The sequence below is a fragment of the Aptenodytes patagonicus genome, chromosome 4 (genome assembly GCF_965638725.1).
Source record: "Aptenodytes patagonicus chromosome 4, bAptPat1.pri.cur, whole genome shotgun sequence".
In the NCBI taxonomy this organism is placed as follows: Eukaryota; Metazoa; Chordata; class Aves; order Sphenisciformes; family Spheniscidae; genus Aptenodytes; species Aptenodytes patagonicus.
In genome coordinates this window covers 20,549,651-20,571,807 of record NC_134952.1, presented here as the reverse complement: position 1 = coordinate 20,571,807, position 22,157 = coordinate 20,549,651, and the positions used below count along the sequence as shown (strand labels likewise).

General features: G+C 44.7%; 1 protein-coding gene across 1 annotated transcript; it reads left to right on the top strand.

Moving 5' to 3' along the window:
- The first annotated feature begins 215 nt into the window (after positions 1 to 215).
- On the top strand, positions 216 to 20,710 carry LGI2 (leucine rich repeat LGI family member 2). The gene is made up of 8 exons (XM_076336047.1): positions 216 to 397; positions 493 to 564; positions 3,479 to 3,550; positions 6,636 to 6,707; positions 7,272 to 7,343; positions 8,451 to 8,620; positions 13,843 to 14,007; positions 16,624 to 20,710. The coding sequence occupies exons 1-8, from the start codon at positions 216 to 218 to the stop codon at positions 17,439 to 17,441; spliced, it is 1,623 nt and encodes a 540-aa protein (XP_076192162.1). The 3' UTR covers positions 17,442 to 20,710.
- Positions 20,711 to 22,157: the final 1,447 nt, after the last annotated feature.

Here is a 22,157-nt window from a genome sequence, read left to right as displayed (position 1 = left end):
GGGCAAAGCCCCGCCGGGAGGCAGAGCGCGTCGGTGCCCCCCGCTTCGCACCGCCCCTCGCACCGCCCGGCCGGCGGCGGCGGCGGCGGCGGGACACCCCCCCCCCCCGCGACCCGGCCCGGCCCCGCAGCGCAGCGGCGGGGCGGCGCCGCGCTGATGTCAGGGCGCGGGAGGCGGCGGGGAGAGGCCGGCGGCCGGCGGGCAGCGGCTCCGGCATGGCGGGCCCGCTGCGGCTCTTGCCTCTCTTCGCCGCCGCCGCCGTGCTGCTCCTGCCGTCGCCCGCCGCTCCGCGGAGGCCGCCGCGCTGCGCGCCGCCCTGCAGCTGCTGGCGGGAGTCGGCGCTCTGCGTGGGGGCGGCGGGGGCGCCCCGCAGCCTGCCCGCCGGCCTGGGCTCCTTGTGAGTGCGGGGGATACGCGGTGCCGGGGTGGGGGGGGAGTAGGGGGGGATGCGGGGCGGTCCCGCTTGATGTGGGTGGCTTCTCTTTTTTCCAGGAGCCTGGTAAACGGGACCTTCTCCGAAGTGAAGGACAGGATGTTTTCCCACCTGCCCTCCCTGCAGCTGCTGTAAGTATGGCCCTAAAAAGGCCAATTAGCGCTTTGACCGCTCCTCCTAAATAGAGTTACGGGTGCCCCTGTAGAAAGGGAGGTAACGGGTAAATCCTCAGCTTGATACAGCTGCTGTTTTGTAACAGAGGGATGCATTTTCCGCTCATAAACCACTTCATAAAACGTGTATTTAGTTACTGAGGGAGGACAAAATGTTTTCTGATGCCCCAAGTTCCTTTTTTTTTAAATTTCAGCTTTAATAAGTTTAGGGCAGAGTTTTCCCCCTGGAGTCATGTGGTAGTTCTCACTCGCGCTTACTTTGTGCCCGTGAGTCTCGCGTTGGCTTTGGGATGTTGCGGGCGCGACGGGGCGTGAGCAGAGGCTGCCGGGACACACCTCAGAGGAAAGCCGCTGTGTGTGAAGCGCTGGTGTTGTCTGCAGCATGACTCTGTGCTTCAGCATCCGACATGGAGCGCGGCCCCTCGGATGCCTTCTGACCTGATGGACCTACAGGCAGGATGGTCCTCTGTCCCAGGGGACAGCGATCCCAGCTCCGGACACTCTGCAGTCCTCCCTCCTTCCTGACCTCAGGCAAATCGCTTGGTGGTGCCCGTGTTGCAGTTGGGTGTCTGCCTGCAGCTCCGGTAGCTTACCCAAACTTGCTTTAATTTAGCTGTCCCGGGAGGCAGTAGCAGGGAAGGTACTGAGATACGGGGTGTGTTACAACCCCCCTGGGGAGCCCGGAGACTTGTTTCTCTGGTAGTCTGCAGAGAAGCCGTGCCACCGCCTGTGCCCTGGCTAGCCCAGTGCAGCCTCCCTGTAACGCCCAATCTCAAGCAGACCCTCCACACCTCCCCCTGTAAGGACCAGGTTACCCCCAAAGCAAAGACACACTGCAAAGACAAATTCTGCAAAAGGATGCGAGGCATGCCAGAAACCCAGGCTAAGCGCTTGCCACAGAGCTAGATGTTAAAATTGGTCTTAGCAAGAGATAGTCCCTGAAAGTGTTTGGTAGCATGATGGCCAGCCTCCTCTCCTCGGGCACCCCCGCCTCATTCTCAAAGGCCTGTCTTGCTGTTTTGGGGGAGCAGCAACCCCATGGAAAACGCTGGGGAGAAGTGGGCAAAGCAAGGGGTGGAGGCTTGTACCTTCTTTAGCATGGCACCGGTCCCAAATCCAAGTTTTTGTGGGACTTGGGGGCCAGCACAGAGCCCTGGGCAGAGGGCAGGGGGACTTTGCCCACTGGTGAATGAGGGAAACAGCAGACCTGTGCCAGCTGGGAAGGAAAGGGATGAATCCAAGGGTGGGCTGAGAGAAACCATGGGTGGAAAATTAGAGATGGGGGGAATCTGACTTGTTTTGGATAGCGGTACTGGGAAGAGGAAGGAAGAGCAGATGAAGGTTATCCCTTTTCCCTTAGCTGTAGTAGACTTCCAGGAGGAGATGTTGGGGGGTGTGGGGTGGTGGGGCGGCGGTCAGTTGTTGAGAAAGTCAGAAGTTGTCCATGTCACTTCATGCGGTAGGTCAGATGTGGAAGCGAGAGGGGTTTGTCACGACGACCACCACCACCTTGGGCCCTGAACAATTTTCTTGGATAGTGTAATTTGTGACTTTTCCCTTCAAACATGAGAAAAAAGAATGATTAAATGACAAAAGAGATACATGCATAATTGATCGCTTGGGTACCTCAGGACTATGTCTTCTGTGGCAGTAGCCATGGTAAAATAGTAATGCAAGGATTTATTTCTGATGGCGGTCTGCATCTTTGTCAGATTTCTTTGGGATAATTTAAGGAGCATTTGTCTAGTATTAGCATAATAACTGAGGATCACAGGGAAAGTTTGCATTTCATGTTCACTAGTCTTCTAAATTAATTTTGGTAAAATGCCTAAAACCATGCAAAAAGAGGATTAATAAGTTACTCTAATAAAGTGATTAGTGCAGACATATTCACTCATAGTGGAAAATTCTGAGATTTTGCAAAAATTATTTGAGTTGTGTTCGATTTTTAGATCAAATAAGAAGTTTTGCTATTTTCTTAAAAAGTGATTGCTCTCTGTGCCTTTGAACATCAACATTGGAGATCATCCGCTGTTGTGCTTTGATACAGCAAAGAAGGAACCTTGCTGGCAAAGCCTTTCCGTAGCATCCTTCTCCCTGACCGCCTTGTCCTGGCTCAGGTGACAGCTGCTGTGGTGCAGCTCTAACACATTTTGTCCCTGAAGTTCACGCGGGAGGGCAAGGCAGTGCCTGGAGCAGGCAGCACTGCCGCTCTTCCTCGCTGCCTGCGGACAGAGGGCTTTGCTTTGCAAGGATAGCAGGACTTTCTTTCTCTGGCGTTCTGGGCACGTCTGTGTTTCCAGCTACCGAACTGGCCGCGTGAACCGTGTGCTGTCCTCCCATGCCGCAGGCCGTAGCCCGTCTGCAGGTCAGGCTTGGAGCATCCCCCTGGGAGTGCAGAACAAGCAAGCGCTGATCGACCGAGACTGCATAAATGAGAGCTATGGCTTGTACAAAAGGGCTCCCCCCCCTTTCTGGGAGCTCAGGAGTGGCGCTGAGATGGTCTCTTGAAGATTTTCAGTGTGGCTGGAGGGGTGGTGGGCAACTGGGGTCCACACTCAGCAGACCTACTCTCTAAGGACGGCTTTTCCTGCTCAGGGGACCTGCCGAGGGCCAGGTTGCATTTAACCAAGGTGAATGGCACAGCGAACATTTTTCCTGGGGAGCAATGGACATTAACTAGCATCACATTATGCCTTTGATTTTTTTTTTTTTATAGACCATTCCACAGTATTTTACGTGTGCTGCATTGGTGGGGCAATGTGGGCTCGAGTCAGTAAGATTAGTTTGGTCATGGGCAATAAACACAACGGGCATAATCCAGTGTGTCAAGTTTTAATGTGCTTTCCTAATGCCTGCTCTCTGTTTTCAGCTTGCTGAACTCCAACTCCTTCACTGTTATACGAGATGATGCCTTTGCTGGTCTCTTCCATCTAGAATACCTGTAAGTTTGGTATTTTATGTCTTCCCCTGTCCTTTATAAATCAAGACGTTTTGATAAGTTGCCAAGACTCCTGCCGTGGAGTCTTAGTCTTTCCTGTGATTCCCAGGAGCAGGGGAGATGAAGGATTTATGTTCCACTCCTGTGCAAATGTCCTTTACGGTGGCTCACCATTTTTCAGAGGCTGCAGTGGATTTTTAAAATAGGCCGTGAGTGCAAGGTGGCTCTGTGCAATCACAGTACACCAAAAAGGCCCTGCTGAGCAAGAGCTTGTCCTGGCTCTCCAGAACAGTGCCATCACCGTCAAGGGGTTTTGAACCTCAGGAAGGAGGTGGGGAAGCCCCTCCTGGCCTGCTGGCAGCTTGAAGAGGAGGTGCAGAGTATCCGTGTACTGCCCAGAACAACCCTGATTACCAGACTGCTTCCCTTCCCCCAAACTTTGCTCTCCAACTTCGCCTTTTTTCTGATACCCCATTTAATGCCCGTGGCATTTATCTTTGTATTATAAATAATTATAACTATATTAATATATAAATATATATTTCATATAATATAAATTACTGTAATTATTTGTATTATTATTTAAATTTATTTAACTTCCCTTTTCTTTACTTAGTTCACTTCTTTGTTGATTTTTTACATTACCTTCATTTCCCGATTTTTTTTTTTTTTTTTTTAGGTCACCCTTTTTTCTTTTAAAAAAAGTGTTAGCTCTGGTACCAGGTTGTCCTCACTTCCTACTCCAAAGGACTGCCATTTCTCTGTGTTACCGGACATGAGCTGGTATGTTTGAAACTCTGAATATGACCTGCAAAAAAATTCATCTTCCCGCCCACCTTCCTGTGCTGAAATGTAGCTGTGGAAGACATTTCTGTCTTTTTCTAAAGGAAGACCAATGCTCATAAAACTGACTCTTGCTAAAGTCTTGCAGACAAGTAGGTATTAAGGTGGGGTATATTTAGGACTAATAGTCTGATACATGCGGAGCAGCCAACAGTGGAATTTGCAGACCAAGAAGTAGAGGATAATGGTAAATGGTATATGCTGAAATCCACGATTCAGCTACATCTGGATTTTTCAGTGATAGCGCGTTATCTAATCATTCTCTTTTCCATGTGTCTACAGGAGAAAGTAATTTGCAGAATGTTTGCAAAAAGGAAGAACAACATTTGTATGTGGTTTCATTAATGACTTGCTTTCAAGTGCTCATGAGCCTAACATGGAGCATGTCCCAGCAGCATATGCAGTCGTAGCGGTTGCATTGGTAACTGCAGCCAGACCCCCTGTCTGAAAGAAAAAAATCCTGCCCCTCCTCAGGTGGTCAAAGGGAAAATCTCTGTCCCTGATTGCCAGCTGCAAACCAGGGAGCAGAGTGAAGACTGGTAAAGCCTTACAGTTTCAATTTCCTTTAGTAGCAGCTGAACAAGTGGTCTCGGTTAATGGCTGTGGTCGCCCTCCCTGCCAAGTCCACAGAGCTCTTCCTTTTCCCAGCAAATGGTACCTCTGCTGTTTGGGAACTGGGTGCGAGTGGCCTTTCTCTGGGGTTGTTTTTGGCGATGCAGCCAGTAACACCATTACAGCTGCAATAACTCATGTCTCTCAGTTACCAGCGATCAGACCTTACAGAGAATAAGAAAACCCTGCTGACAAACAAGATCACCACCCGCTGGTGATCAGAGTGGCGTCCCCAGGGTAGCATCCCTTCGAGGCCAGATTTGGTGACTAGGAATCCGGCAAATTACTGAGTCCCAGCCCAAATGTCCATCATCTCACTGCAGTGTGTTCAGTGAAGCTGTGTTTATTTGCACGGACCGGTGAGCTGGCACTGCGCGGCCATGCCAGATGCCAGTGAGGGTGTCAGGAGGCAGTTTGGCTCTCTGTGCTGCAGATTGAATTCGTGGCCCCAGGCAGCCTTGTAACGGAGCACGGCTGACCCTCTTCTGACATCCCCCGCGCAGACACGACAGTTTCTCATCCGCACCCTTTGCCTGCAGTCAGGGTCACTTCATGAAGGATTTTGGCTATGCCGAAACTGCAGAATCAAGAGCATTTGTCATCTCCTGCATCCCCATCTTGACCCTCTCAAGAAGTGACCTTGGCTCATCATAGCATTTTTCCTCTATTTCCCTGGAAGGCAAACAAGGATGCATAGGAGGAAGTGAGACACTTTTATCTCATAAAACCTTTTATAAAGTCAGCATGCAGTTGTCTTCATCCAGGTACAGCTGTATCATGCAATATCTTGATGGCCACCTGGCTGCAATTGCTTTGCAGGGCTGATGGTGTATTTAGGGATGCATCCTCAAGTGCTCGGGGGTCAAGATGCTCAAATATCAGCTCTTTCTTTAAATGCTGATGTGCAGTCAGGAGGAGCAGCATGCTTCTGGAATCGATACGTGCCTGTCATTATTTCCCCAGCACACGGGGCCGTGACTTGTGTGCAGCCGGGCACCCTGCAGAGGTGGCCTCCTGGCTGGAGAGAGCTGAACTGTGGCAGCAAGAAGAAAAACAAGGCAGAGGTTGTGCCATTTATGCAGACTTCAGATGCCTACCAGTACGTAGCTGCAGTTCACATCACGGCTCTGTGGGTGCGGAGATGGCACTGTGCGTGCAGCCACGGGAGCTCCCCGTCAGAGCGTCCCATCTGCAGCCTGGGCAGCCCTGGCACTGCTGTGCTGCCCCATGGTTTTAAAATGCAGGCGTTTTGTGAGAGGAAGGTAGGACTTTAGCTTCTAAAGTCCATCTTGGAGGCCTCTCCTACACAAGTCTCTTGCCTCACGTAACACACCCCGAGAGGATTAACCAACAGAGGAATAATGTTGTTTGCTTTGTTCATTTTGTTCCTCTTCTGCTGGATATTTGTGTCACGTGCTCTCCCTTGTGCTGCCTGGTACCTGCATCCTTCCTCGTGGTCCACCCGAGGGAAGGGGAAAAGGGAATGTGAGCAGCTCCACCGAGACTTCCCCGCCTTTAAGTCTGAAGGGGTGACCCAGGAACCTGCTGAATTTGGAGACCATGGGTTAAAGCACTGGTGATGCTAATAATACTGCTAATTACAGTCTTTTAAAATAGTTTTTGTTTTGCCTAGATTCATTGAAGGAAACAAAATCGAAACCATTTCAAGAAATGCATTTCGTGGCCTTCGAGACCTGACTCACCTGTAAGTTATTTAACACTGGGTAGAGTAATTTGTACTTGAACAAAACTCTTCTGGGGGACCGCTGGTTTTCCTGCCATGTAGAAAACCTCCCTTCCCCTCCGTGCGTCAGCTTCCTCCCACTGTCAATAACGTGCCTTCCACAAATTAAAAAATGGCCTTTAAAAAATTCCTGCTCGGGCAGCACTGCAGCACGTTCGGCTGCCTGCACACACTCGCAGCTCGCGCTGGGGTGCGGCTGTGACCTGCGGATGTGGCACCAGTACCGCCGTGGTACTACCTACTCCTGATTAACATTCCTGTTTCTTTTCAGTACGCTCAGTGATTGCTCTGTGTGTTACATTTGCACCTGGGCAATAAAAAAGCTTTCTATATTTTACTTTTATGTGAGCTTCAAGCAATCTCCATTCTTGAATGAGAATAATTAATATGTGCCTGTTCCTCATAACTATTAACAATGTCAGTGGCTGGACAGTACCAGATAATTAACAACCTGTAAGTAAGCTCAGACTTGAGTCAGCCAGACAAGAGAGCGCGATGATACTAAGCTCTAACTTTCTTTTCTAGTTCTTTGGCCAATAACCATCTCAAAGCTCTGCCAAGGGATGTCTTCAGTGATTTAGATTCTTTAATTGAACTGTAAGTAATGAGAATCTTTCTATTGACTGCCTGCTTCTGTCACTCTGTTACTCTGAGTATTACGTTCTGGGTTTGTGTGGTGCTGTATCTGATACCTGCACAGAAAAGAAATGTGCATTTTGTTATTCTAGCTTTTCTCATTTTAAAATTGTTTACTTGGCAGACTCCTCTGAAATAGCTGCTATTTCTCAAATCACTGTCGCTTCTCATGATGCTGTACATAGCTTGCATTATTGTACTTCTTTCTGACGTTTCATATAAATTGTTTTTTAGGGAAAGGGAGACAATGAATTTTAAAACTACAATTTCTATGAGCATTTTTTCCTGTTATTGTTGCATGTATTCCCTGAGATTATTTTAGTAAAAGGCATTCATAAAAAAAAAAGCTTTTTTCCTTGTTTTTGTGCAGTTGTAGCACATTGCTGACTTACTGTCAGTGTTTTCTTGTATAACTGAGCTGCTAGTCAGCTTCCCCTATTTTTGGCCTGGTTCTCCCAAATAGCAAAGTGTAATTGTAAGCCACAAAAATTGCCAAGGGATGGAAGAACAGGCAGTGTTGAAACTGCACATACATAAGTAGGGGGAGGTTAAATTGACTCCACATCAGCAGCGACTCTAAAAATACAAGCCTTACATCTGTATTTTAATGTAGCACACAAATGGTACCAGCAAGGCCACTCTGTCAAACAGCGGTACTGGAGTAGTTTAGTGACGGAATGGGATTTATCTGTGTCGGCGGTAGATGGCGGGATGGAGGCTTGCAGCAGACAACCACACTGCCAGGATTTATTACATCATAGTCCTAATCCTATGAAAACTTATAAACATGAGTGACTTCGCACGTGAATCACAGTGCTCTATTAGTAAGACTATACGTGGGCATATTTCCTAGGCTGAAACTGTTTTTCAAGGACAACACTCAGTGAAGGAGAGTCCATAGTAAGAGAGTCCAAATAAAACTTAAGAAACTTTCCTGTTCTCAGTTCAAAGCCAATTCAAGGCTACTCAGATATTTTTAAATTCAGCATGTCAAGGTGATAACAGTTCTGTAGTATTCATATTGCTATCAACCTTTTCAAATATGTTTATTTCTGTGTGTTTTTTTAGAGATTTAAGGGGAAATAAATTTGAGTGTGACTGCAAAGCCAAGTGGTTGTTTTTGTGGTTAAAGATGACAAATTCCACTGTTTCTGATGTCCTGTGTATTGGTCCAGCAGAATATCAGGATAAGAAGTTAAATGATGTGACAAGTTTTGATTATGAATGCACCACTACAGGTATTCAGAATGTATATTTCTAAGCACACTACAAATGGTTAAATATCGGAAGTTTCGACTATACCCTTTCGCTTCTGTGAGCATGACCTGGGGGGAGGAAAGGGTTATATACAAAGCACTTCCAAGTACTAGAGCAAGCATAAAATGGGAAAATTACATTTCGAAGCCAGAGTAAGTAGTGAGTTTTTATTTGGATTAAGTGATAATGGGAGAAGAGCTCTGACTATTCCTATTCCAAAAGACTTGATTATGACTCACTTTGTGACTTAATTTTCATCACAGAATGCTTTCTATTATCTGGAATAAGGCCATATAGTTATGGCAGATGAGCTTCCCAAAATCTCTGTATTTCACAGAAAGCAATGAAAAGAAGTTCAAGTAATGTGGCTATATCTGTTATCTTTATTCAATAGGCCACAATTTAATAGCATCAAATGTGGCGGCAATACTGCCAGCGGTTCTTCAGGGAACTCCATTAAGTTGGAGAAAAATGTCCGATAATATTCTGACTACTGTCTTGTTTAGGATCTTGATTTTTATTTTAGGTAATGTAAAGCATGCTGAAGGAAGTGAAGAGAAACTTGCATGTGGTTATGCTTATATTTTATGACTGAACCGCCGCAGTTACCTATCTTTAAATGTAGTCACATCATATAACTGAGAATAGCTGCGAGTATTGTTTTTCATCTTTCATGTATATGATGTCAGCACTCTGCCTTTTTTCTATACAGTAATATCAGAGGCATTCGAGCTCTCATCTGTCATCAAGGCAGTCATCATCATTAAGAGACAATAGAAAAGTTGATTACTAGCAATGTAAAATAAAGTTTCAGGACAAGGTATGAAAGGTAATCCAAGGGCAGTATGTAAAGGAAAAGAGAATGAACTCAGAATTCAAAGATACGTCAGAAGAGCAGCAGAGGTAAAGCGCGATTATCTGCTACATAAAAGGATGTCAAAATCAGGAGAGCAGTGTAGCTTAGAACGGTACCAAAGGTACGTTCCTGTGTCTGCCAAATCACCGAGATGCAAAACTACAAAGTAAAAGCAGGCTTTATTTCACTTCAATCTGGTTTAAGCAATTGCACAGCACTAACAGTGTGCAAGAACAAGCCTTATCTACCTGGTCCTCAGACCTATACTGACCTACCTGCCCTCTGTTATCTCTTTGTACCTAGAAACCTAACTATAAAGTTGCTACAGGCAAAATTCACCCTTAACGTTAGTCCGTTTGTCTGCTGTAAGTGAAATTACACCAAGCATAAATCTAATTTCACATGCTGTAGAGTTTGCTGGGGAGCTAAAGCATTATGTGGTGCAAGAATTGCCCAGCTGAATATTTTTTCAAATGCCATCAGAGAAGTGCTCTCGCAGCACAGCATATAGCTGTAAAACACTCTTCAGATAGTAAAGGACGTTTTCAAACCAGTCATTCTCTGGCTGCTGTGAGGGAAGGCTGTGTGCCTAACCCCTCTGGCCCGGGGGTAGGCAGCAGCAGGCTTCCTAGAGCTCCAGTGCGTAGCGAAGGTGGAGGGTGCAGAAGACATGGAGCTCTGGCGTCCTTACAAAATGTCTGAGAGGGACAGACTGCATGTAGAAATGACCCGTAAGAGATAAAACAGAGATAAGTAGAGTAGAAATGCAAATCTTCTGGAATGTGTCACCTCTGAGACAGCATCACGTCCCCTGCACTGAACTGGAAGTTACCTTGCTTGAGCTATAACCCTCCGGTGGCCTTGGTGGTCTGCAGTGTCAGGCCACAGCTACTTTTTCCTTCTCTGCCATTGCCTCCCCCAGATCCAAAGGGAGTGTAAATATGCCCATATTCATTCCTTGAGGATTGATTTGTCACAGGCTCAGGCTTGTACCATATTTTGAAGTAAAGCAACATACCCTGTAGCTGTATTCTCCTTTCCCACTCAGTGACGGGCAGTGCTCTGCAAACCTTTTTCATTCACATTAGTCTTTAGTACCGTATTTCCCTCCTTTGCCTGGTGTGATCAGACTCTCCCATAATTTCTGGTCTCTGGTACTCTGTGTTGAGCATGACTGGATGTAGGATGTGGTAACAAAGCAGTTTGCATGGTAAAACGTACATCTCACAGTGGCTCCATCAGTTCATTGTGTCCTCTGAACTGATACAATGGTAACGGGAGGAGAGGTGTAAAGAGGTGCTGCCATATTAAAAAAAAAAGCCAAAGACAAAACGCTCCTATCGCTTATTCACAGAGAAAGTGATTCACAGTGTCAGTGATCTGCACTTTTAACTCTTTTTATGATAGCATCTCTCTCTCCCGTTTCTCACGGCTTGCATCATGGAAGCAGGTTAAGCCGTTTCAGTTCGTTTCTCGTCTTTCTCCCGCAACAGTGTGCAAGGGGGCTGTGCTGTGGCTGTAAGCACGGCAGGGGAACGTGTACTTACTTTCAGGAGACTGGAAGATGGGCCTTGCACTCCCACAGTCACTGGAAACGAGCTGCGTGTGTGCATGAGACCTGCTTTGCCCAGACCTGCTGGCAGGGATCATCTTGCCGAGGTTTGGAAGCTTGGTTTCCTCTTTCTTCACCTAGCTGGGACTGTCTTCTGGAGGTGGTCCTCTCTTTCCCTGCTGGCTGGAAGAAAGGTAGTTTGCAAATTAAGAGCTACCTACTCCGTACTCGCTCCTGTGCTGGAGATCACCTGTGCTGCCATGGTGGGAGACAGGAAGGGATGGCTAATGCTCCCCAACAGCACCTCCAGGTGCCAGATAGCCTAACCTGGAGTAGAAGTCTCCACCACGGGGAAGAAGGGCCATAAGGAGAGGGGGACCGACTGGTGTCCAAGTCGCAGGGTGCAGTTTAGGAGCTGCTGCCCAAAGAGGTCATTGCTCCCCTTTCTCTTTAGTGTCCTCCAGCGTTCCCCACACACTCCCCCTCTGCATCTGTGCTCCTGTGTGCTGGGATCAGCCAGAGCAGGGGCTGCCGGGAGGGAAATCAGCCCAACAACAAAAGCATTGGGTCTCTCATCGGTGACAGCTTGTGCCAGTTCAACAGCCAAAAGAGCAGAGGCGGAGCAGGTGGCTGGAGGACGGGGGGGACCACCCCAGCTCTCAGCCGGCAGAAAGCAATGTTAAAACCACGTCTTGAAACTGTGCATCGGGGCAAGAGGCAGCGAGTGACTGCCCAAGCAGCCAGTGGCACAGGGGCGAAGTGAGGGCCACGTCCTCTTCCCTCTCCCGTGCAGAGTGATCCAGCTTAAAAGAGAAAAATGTTGGGAAACACTCCCCCCCCAGCCCTGTATTTACTGTACGAGCTCTTTCTAGCATTAAAGCAAGGCATGCGGACCTGACTGTAAAACTAAATAAAGCCCCCAAGACCTAAATTTTTGGCAAGCCTGATGTGGCAGCATCTCTTTACTGTGTAACCCTGTTCCATGTTAGAGTCTGGTATTTTCAACTGGTGCTAAAAACAACATTTATTGCTTTTTACTGATTACAACTGATTTTGTTACCCATTTTTACTCATCCAGTGACATAAAGAGCCCAATGACAGGTACAAGTAAAAATAGCTGTGTTAACACTGAATAATTTCTGAATGAGCAATAGGTTTTAACACCCAGACTGGTTTGTTTTAATTCACAGATTCCCTCAAAGTGTTCCACAACTGTTCAGATTTCAAGAGATGTCTTTTTCAGCATTAGTTTTTTTGTTTTTTTCTCAAGATTTTAAGAATATTTTGATTTTCTGTGACTGTATCCGTTATTGTTCCATCCTTAGCTACCTTTCATGATTTATCACTTACTTTTAATTTCTGCATACTTCGGTGTCAGTTTTCTCCAGTCTTTTTATTTTCCCAGTGAGAATGAAGATAACTTTTTTGTTTTCCTACCAGCATTTATGAATCAAGCCCAAACTCTATTTATAATAGTCCCTCAAAGAATGGAGACAGTCATTTCTTCTGCAGCTGTAGAATCTGCTCTGTTTGTTTAATGGTAGTCATCTATCTTTATTCTCCAGAAGCGTAACTCCTCAAGGGCAAGGCTTTCAAGCATGCAGAGACAGAGAGTTCTTCATTCTAAAACAATTATTTCATAATGCACCAAAATGAGGGACTCGAATGAGGACTTAATTACCATTTCACCAAAATCCCTGGATGCTCAGGCCCTTTGAGCGTAGGAGTGCATGGTGAAGGCATGTAACAAATGGAGCTTGAAACAGAGTGGTGCGTGGTTCTGCAGAGAAACTCCATCGTAGTGGAAGACGCATTTCCTTTTCTGTATATCTATATCCATATATAACTTCAGCGCAGGCCTTCTGCCACGTTGTAGACCCAAGTGCTGGCTTTTCTGTGTCAACTCTGCTTACTGGTTTCTTTTTCTGATAATAATGGCCTTGCCCAGCTGTCAGGCCAAAGATCAAGTTCAGACCCAAGTCTATTCACTTTGCCCCAGATTGGCTCTATGCTGACTGCTGACTTAGCCCAGGGTGAATTTTAGAGTTAAATCTACAAAGACACATGGATTTTGAGAAAAAATCTTGAATTTTGGAGTTACACTCTTAGTCATTACAGGTTGCTCCAACTCCTCAGTCTTACTATCTAGAATAAGTTTTCCACTGGATAGCAATTTGCAGGTTGGTTGTATTTTATGCCTAAACTACTTTACAATGCCCCATAAAATGTTATGTTAACTGAGTTTTTGATTACACCATTTTGTCTATGGTCTAGCCAAAATGGGGTTATCCCCAGGCAAACTTCAGATTATCATTTCACTGTCTGCCTGGTTTAGCATAACACAAATTGCTAGTGATTAAATTTGCATGACTTAAGAAGTTATTTGGCTTCAGCTGGAAGTTGCTGTCTCTCAGCTTGAAAGTCATTCTAGCAAGGCCATTTCACTTGATGGGAAAGCAACTTGCAGCTCTCAGGAAAGAGACTTCCCTCTCGATAATCCTGATTTCATTGATACCAGCCAGCCTAGCTGGAAAATCTGATTTCTGCCACTATTCACCTATTTGATCTCCTTGGTAACTATATTTCCAGAAGACAGTTTATGAAGCCTAAAGCAGGAGAAGCTTTCCCCTGTTGCTGCATGCCTAACGTGAGCACTGACACTTCCATGCTAGTGTTATACAAAATCCAGAGTATCATTTCACTCATTTTTCAGTGTAAATCATTATAATCAGCAACCACTTACTCTGTGTTTCCAGCAAGGATGTCTCCTAACTGTTGTAAATATATGTTTCTAGATTTTGTTGTTCACCAGATTTTGCCCTACCAGTCAGTTTCAGTGGATACGTTCAACTCAAACAATGATGTGTTCGTAGCCATTGCACAGCCCAGCATGGAGAACTGCATGGTGCTGGAGTGGGATCACATTGAAATGAATTTCAGGAGTTATGACAATATCACAGGTATATGAACACTGGGATTCCAGTCGTTGATGAACTGTTGGCGTTTCACAAGGATGAGATGTGTAGATGGGACCAGTTGATAGTTTTTGTCCCGAATCTCTGTTGAATTTGGCAGATCAAAGTGTGTAATGTTGGGACATGAGTGACTTCATGGAGTAGTGCATCTTGTTAATACATGCACATTTAACCACACTGTAGCATACAAACTAGGCTTTTTTTGTCTGATCTTATAAATTGTTCTGAAGACACAAACACTTGCTGTGAATGTCACACTGTGGCCATCTTACCACTCACTGCCTGAATCACACTGCAAGTTAACGTGTAAGTTAAAGGAGCCCTCACTCTTGCCAAAGTGCCTGCAAAATGGAATATAAAAATACTCTACTGCATGTAGACGGAAATAGGTGTGAAGGATGCTTCTAGGGTGGGCTGGCCAGGAAAGCATGTTTCACAGCTGAAGATGACATAGAAATATTTAAACCGTGGTTGTTACCTAAAGAGATGTGCTGTAAAGCTTTCATGTTTACTTTCCATTTACAAACGTGCTGAATTAGCATCCTGGCCAGATTACTCATCAAACAAAAAGCCCATGTGGATGCCAGGTGATTTTCTAATGCTAACAACCATTCTGTCCCTAATCGACACTCATGGTGCTATACAAAGCGCAGTCACACCATGACAGCAGGGACAGAGACTTTAGATCCGTTATACGCTGCCCAATTTCCCAGCTACTCCAAGCTACTGGTTCTGAGGTCTCAGGATCTGAATTTATCCATGGAGCATCCTTCCCTCCTGTTCCTTGTTACGTGTGATAGATTATTTTTTTACCTTGCATTTTGGGAAAAAAATAGTATGCTGCATCTTCTTCTGGTGTTGTGGGAAGTCTAAAAAGGCAGCAAGCACCTACCTCCTCAGATCAGCTGTGTGTGTCACTAACGAAAGTTTACAAGATACTACCCCTCTGTCAGGAAATTTTGGAAATGAAAAATTTTGCTTTTTTAGGTTTCATTGTGTTTTGGTAGATTAGGAGAAGATATGTACCAGTGGATGTAAATTGAGAAGTAGATGGCCGAAAGAGAGATAGCAGAGCTCTAGAAAAGCTCTGGAAATGAAGTTGAGAGTTTAGGTCATTTCCAAAGACAGCTGTCTTCTAGACGCATTTCACTTTCCTGTGAATGACGTGAGGAGGAGACACTTCTGCTGGGGCCTTGTGTGCTAGCTCCACACCCAGCGTACGTGCCCAGACTCATTTCTCAGATGACCGCCATGTGTTCCTGGAAGGCCCGAGCTTAAGCTCCAGGGTCTGAAATGTAAGTGAGCAAGAGACTTTTGCCAGGGGACACAGGCATGTAAAGAGTCTTTTGCAGAGCCTAAAAAGCATTTTGTAGAGCTCAGGAGCCGGCTTTGCGCTCCATGGGGAGTTTCATTACTGACTGTATACTTGGCATTCGGATGTCCGAATTTAGCCCTTTACAACACGGGCTTATGGACCTGAACTAGTTGTCAAGATTGCCTTTAGAGTCAACATGCAGAGAATAGATGTTGCTGTTCTCTCCAAAAGGAGACATCTATAGGCCAGGTGAAATCTTTTCTAGGGTGCTTTTTGACTGAGTTAGACCAGAAAGAGCCTGGATGATCAGCTCAAGCATTCATGTCTATGCTGCAGATACCTTACAGTACTTGAGATGAATCCCACCCCTCCTACAATGGAAGGGTGGTAGATCATCCAAGGCTGGCTGTGAAACAACTATGGGTAGAGGGCCAGGAGAGGTGCCAGGGCGAATCTCCTGTAGTGACTGTGACCAAGCACGCACAGGGGAATCTGTGCAGTCACAGTTCTACTTAAACTCTGCGCTTCAGAGAGGAATTCCTCTCTTCTTCCAACAAAACCTTTCGTAAATAGTCTGGTTGTTACTTTTTTGATGTGGTTCTTGTATAGTGACTTGACATTCTGAAAACGGACCATAACCCGACCTGATCTAATCTGGCAACTGCAATATTCCTAAATATTTCTAGTTTAACATAATCTCAAAAATACTTAACAGAAACAACAGAGTTAGATTTATCTTTTTCATCCTGCTGTCAGGTGATATATCCACAAGATGCATCAATATTTCTATTTACAGTAGCAAAAAGCTGACTCTGGCCCTCTTGGAGCAAGAAAAATAGACTATATTTCATTCTTCTAGTTAAGCTGGAAAGATAGATATTCCAAGAATAAGAGAATTTCAGATTCCTGCCGATTCATGAGACAACAACTCTTGTTATTTTGGAATAATAAAATTTGGCTTAAATAATTGTTTTGGATGTTAGGAGGCATGTGTTTGAACAAACAGAGAAAGAAAAAGTATCCTGGATAAAAAGGAATGAGCATTTTAGGGTGCATCATACTTGCACACCTTGAGGGGTGTGACTTTTCCAACATTTGAAGTCATCTTTCCAGTTATTGGGAGAAAAAAGCATGAAAAGAAACTCTGATGGTGTGTAGCAGAAGGCAAAATTATGAGATGGTGCAGATTTAAAAAAGGGGAGGGGTGATTTGATAATCTCTCTGTGGTTTAAAGGGTGCATTGTACTGTGCTAATATATGTGCTTTTTTTTTTCTTTGGGCAATAGGTCAGTCCATAGTGGGATGTAAAGCCATTCTTGTCGGTGACCAAGTCTTTGTGGTGGTGGCGCAGCTCTTTGGTGGCTCACACATTTACAAGTATGACGAAAGCTGGACAAAGTTTGTCAAATTCCAGGATATCGAAGTATCTCGCATTTCCAAGCCAAATGATATAGAGCTTTTTGAGATAGACAGTGAAATGTTTTTTGTCATAGCAGATAGCTCTAAAGCAGGTTTGTCAACAGTGTACAAGTGGAATAACAAAGGATTTTACTCATACCAGTCCCTTCACGAGTGGTTCAGGGACACCGATGCTGAGTTTCTTGATATAGACGGGAAATCACATTTAATCCTGTCTAGCCGTTCCCAGGTTCCCATTATACTCCAGTGGAACAAAGTTTCCAAAAAGTTTGTCCCACACAGTGAAATCCCCAACATGGAAGATGTCTTGGCTGTGAAGAGTTTCAGGATGCAAGATAACCTGTACATCACACTCACGAGATTCATTGGTGACTCCAGAGTTATGAAATGGAATAGCAAACAGTTTGTGGAGATACAGGCTCTTCCATCTCGAGGAGCCATGACGCTGCAGCCTTTCTCCTTCAAGAACAATTACTACCTAGCCTTGGGAAGTGACTATACCTTCTCCCAGATTTACCAGTGGGATGGTGAAAGGAAGATCTTCAGATTATTTAAAGAAATCTATGTGCAAGCACCACGGTCTTTCACAGCTGTGTCAACGGATCGAAGAGATTTTTTCTTTGCCTCTAGTTTTAAAGGAAACACTCAAATATTTGAACACATCATCATTGACTTGAGTTTATGAAAAGCTGCTGGAGCGAAATTCATGTAGAGTGACATTTATACACAAACAAAACAAAAAGAGACCTTTCCAAAAACAGGGTGCGCCTATGGAGTATGATGACATTTTCTGAACTTTTCAAATTTGCATATTAATCAGGGATTGCATTTAGTTGGTTACTGCATGACATGTCCATTTTATCCTTTTTCAAAGACACTTTGCAATCTCCAGTCATTCAGAGGAGAGTGCAGCGTATTAGGATTAATGTTGACATCTAAGAGAATGATCTAAATTTTACCCAGAAAACTACCTTGAATTGAACATCTCATAAAGAAAGTGAAGAGTAAGCCATACAAAGCACAGAAATGATCTTGACTCTTAAACTAACATATTAGTAATGATTTTAAGATTAGACCCAGTTCTTCGTGGTTGCTGATGAATTGTAAAAGTGAACAGTAACATCCCAGAATACACTTTATTTTGGTTTCTTGAGGTCTGTCTTCAAAATCCGTCGTTTATAGTAAGACTGAGGCATCATTTTAATTCATTGTAGATGAAAGGGAGAGTCAAAATCTATTGCCATTTTTCTTCCATTAATCACTATTTCAGCAACAAATTGTGCATAACAAGTAGCCCAGCCCACAGTAACTGGGTAGCCAGGAAAAGAAGGGTATGTCACTTCTAGACTGTGAGAGCTTAACAAGTTAACATAGACAGAGAATAACCGAGGTCTGCTTGGTGCCATGAATGAATTGACTACAAATTCTGTCCACTTTCTGTTTTAATAGGTATTCCATAAATCCACCCCATTTTGCCCTAATTCACACTCTTACTGATGATCCCAGTAGACTCTGGGGTCTTTTAACACGTAAATTTGTTGTGATCTCTCATTCCAGAAGGCACAGCTTAAATTTAGCCTGAAACACACATCTACATTCATGTTCTCCATGCTGTAGCTCATCTGTACACAATGAGATGATTTATTCTCCAGTGTTCTCCCCTCAACACAGCTCACAAGCAATAAATTCAGGTTTTGGTAATCACAAGCTGTATTTGGGGAATCCTCCTTCTGCCTGAGGTCTAAATATGACTTCGGTATCACCGGGTCTTTTGAAACCAAGGCAGCTGGAGCTGTATCAGGCTAGAGCTAACCCTGGCTCCAAGAAGAAGGGTTTCCTCTTGGTAGCTCCAGGCTTTTGCCAGGTTGCCAAGCCATTGAAAATTAAACAGGAGGATGGGAACAGACCGTGCCGCATTGTTGTTTTGGGTGGCTACGGACTAAGGCATTCAGTCATCCTAAATAGGGCAATCCCGGCATGCAGAGCCTCTGTCAGGATGACGGCAAGGGGCGTTTTCCTGGAAAGACTCTCCACCATCCTTACCCAACGAAGTTGTGTATCAGAGCCCCTGTTTGTTCACTTACACGATACGTTCCTTTAAGTTTTCACACCACTTAGCATACTAGGTTGTTTTATCTTGTCTTGCCACTGCATTTCCGCCTTGGATAATAGGGAGCCTTTGCATAAAGCTCGCGGAAAATAAAGGAAACTGTCCTTTATTCCTTCATAGTCAGGACTATCTCGCCGTCTCTGTGCTGAGTGAGCTTCACATTTTTCCCCTGGACACATGAAACATGGCCTATTATCACAAATAGAGATGTTCTCATAGGCTTTCTGACATCCAAGGTATGAACAGTGCTGCAGAAGAGGATTATGCACAAGGACTCCCGTGAGGAGTTGTAACCTACCAGTGACCTGGCATATCACAGCCTTCCCCAAATTCTGCCTCACTGCTATGACATGAAATTATTACTGGCATGTCAGAGACATAACTCATTTTATTCTGATTTTAAATTACGTGTTAGTTTTTTTTCCTATAGAGGTGCTCATCCTGGTTTTATTTTTAATTACATTGGCAACTTAGCCCACCCAGCCATCTGAAGTATTCAGCACTGCCCTCCGAATCCCAATGCGGGGTCAGTCCCGGTGGTTCAGTCAGACCCGTAGATGCTCTCTCCCTTCACCTCACGAACCAATCCTCTGCAGTAGGTTTTAGCAATACCTCTCCTTGGATTAAGCTAACAAATCTGACAAAACAAAGAGATGATTCATATGTCTGCCAGTGAATGCAATTTCTTACCATGTTCCCAGTTTACTTTTTAAAGCGGGTATGGCTGGCAAGTGGTATTTCTTTAACCTGTGTTGTGAGAAGGCATTTTTTATTGCTTTTCCATCAAGCGTGTGTGTTAGAGTCAGATATTCTGATGAGGAGGGGCATTTCTCAGTGCACCAGCACTTTCTTTTAGGGCTCACTGTGAGTACCATTCACTCAGCAAGGGGCATCAGTCAGAGCTAAAAGCTAGTTTAGAGAAACTGGATCTTGACATTTTTTACTTGAAAGGAAGCAAGAGGATGGAGAAAAAGGGCTTGTGTATCGAATACCAGGAGATTGTGCTGTTTCGAGAGCCGAGGGGATTTTGAGACTTGGCTATCAAGTTGAATTAAATTAAAATAGTCTCTGCAGAGACAGGCTTAATAAAGAGGAGAAAGTGATCCACAGGAGTCTAGCTCATTCACACAGGACCAGAAGAAGAAAGTGAGGGAAATGAATTCTGCAGGCAGGCTGCCGCTTCTGCTGAGTTGCTGTGTTGGTCAGAAAGCCCAGCTCAGCATCCCTCCCAGCTTCAGGAGGAGCCTGGAGTCAGACGCCGGCCCGCCTGTTCTGCTGAGCTAGTGCACAGGAGGTCAAAGCAGCTAAGAGGGAGGGTAAAAAGCACCAGTTGATGAAGAAAAGGTTACGGTACATTTCTCAGGATTAAACAAAGGCAGTGTCTCAAAAAGAGCCTTGTTCTGCTCTTCCTGCTCCCAAGGAAAAGCTGCAGGATGCAGCCATAACAGAAATCACTAAGCATGAAAAATACTTTCTGCCTTTCCAAAATGCAACAACAGTTTTGTCTCCATGGCCTATATTCTGTAATAGAAATTGTTTGAGTAATAAATAAATGATGCATATCCATAATTTACTGCAACTGTTAGACCATCAGGACAGTGAGAAAGGATAACAGAACATGCCACCTGGTAATTTTTAATGTATTCTAAAATACATAGAACTATGTAAAGAACAGTAGTTTATATAAGCATAGATTTAATACAGTGTGCTAGCTACAGTGGGAGCATTTTAATGCTGTATATACATTGAGCTTTTTTTAGTAAAGAGGAGCTGATGCAATCTATGCTACTGACACATGTATGTACTCTTCCAATGTATGAATAAAATGTAGTTAATGAGACTAACAGTGGTGCGTTGTGTGTGTTAAAATATCCACGCTGTGAAGATCCACACTGCCAGAGAGATGGACAAGGAGGGCAAACGAGTCCTTGTACATTTATGATCGGGTTTGGCTTTTGAAAACGTGAAAGAAGCCGTGCTCAGCTTAGTTAAACTCAGTTTCTGTGCCTGAGGTAGCTCGGACCTCCAAGGTTTTGCAGTTCCCTGGCTTTCCCCTTCACTCTTTCCTTACACCCCATCTAGTGTTAGCAAGTATGTACTGCAGCTACTACTACGATTTTCGGTTCATATTAAACTCGGGTTGTTTCCTTTCTTTCTTGCCACAAAACCAAGAGATCTTAATTTTCAAAATAATTTTCAAAGATACTTAAGATACTTAAGTGGGTTTCTTACGTGCAGAGTGGGTAGGAACTAAGCCCTAAAATTAATCCCTAGACTTTCAGATCTTCACTGTGGGGTCTCTTAAGATTTGTTAAATTTTACTGAATTGTTGGCATTTACTCTGAAATTGCAAAAATAAATATAAATCTATCAATAGTGAATACATTTTCTTTAAAGCAATTCTTGAGCATTATCCACTGATCCTGCCAGTCACGAACACAGGGAATAATTCTTTTTGTTTCCTCTTCTTTCTTCAGAAACAGCGCAATTCTCTGTAACTAATTACAGGCTTGTGCAATCAAAGACATGTCTGACATACCATAATGGGATGCAATTGCTCCAGGATCATTGCTTTCCTTTTGGGTATTCCACCTTTTTATGAGTCAGCAGTCCTTGTGGTGTGGTTCACTGAAACTCCATCACAGCTCAAACATCAGCTTCAAATCAGCACCATTTCCTCATCTGCACTCCCCCGGTTTCTTTGCCCTTGCTAGGTGAACGTTTTTTTCCACCCATTACCACCTTCTTCAAATCTTCCTCAGAAAGTTTCTATTCCTCCCAAAAAGTCATAGCAAGATACCCAGAGAAAAGCAATGCGGGGATGGTCACTCCTCTGGAAATTTCAAGGGGAAGACAGAGCAGGGTCCTTTTGAAAGGTCAAGCTGAAGGCAGATGTGTAAGAAACAGCTGTCAAGAGTCCCACTCACCCCTTCTAATTCCCATTCACTCCTGGCCTACAGACCTGAGCCACTACCACCGCTCCCTCTTGGCAGCAGTGCTCACAGCCAGGAATTACTGAGACTTTTTTTTCACACCCTAACCCAGAAGAAATGTAGCCCAGCTGCTAACGCTGGGTTTTTTTCCTAGTATCTGGAAACCAGCCCCTTAACCCCTCCTTGCATTCCCCATACAGTCCAGCCTCCTTTTTGAGAAACTGCAGGTTAGATGATCTAACGGGCTTCAAAACTGACCTTCAAAATCTTCAAAACCAGCTGGCCACATGGTGTTAGATCCTCCACAAAATAAGAGACTGATACTGTGAAAGCATTTCAAATGACAGCTACACCCCCA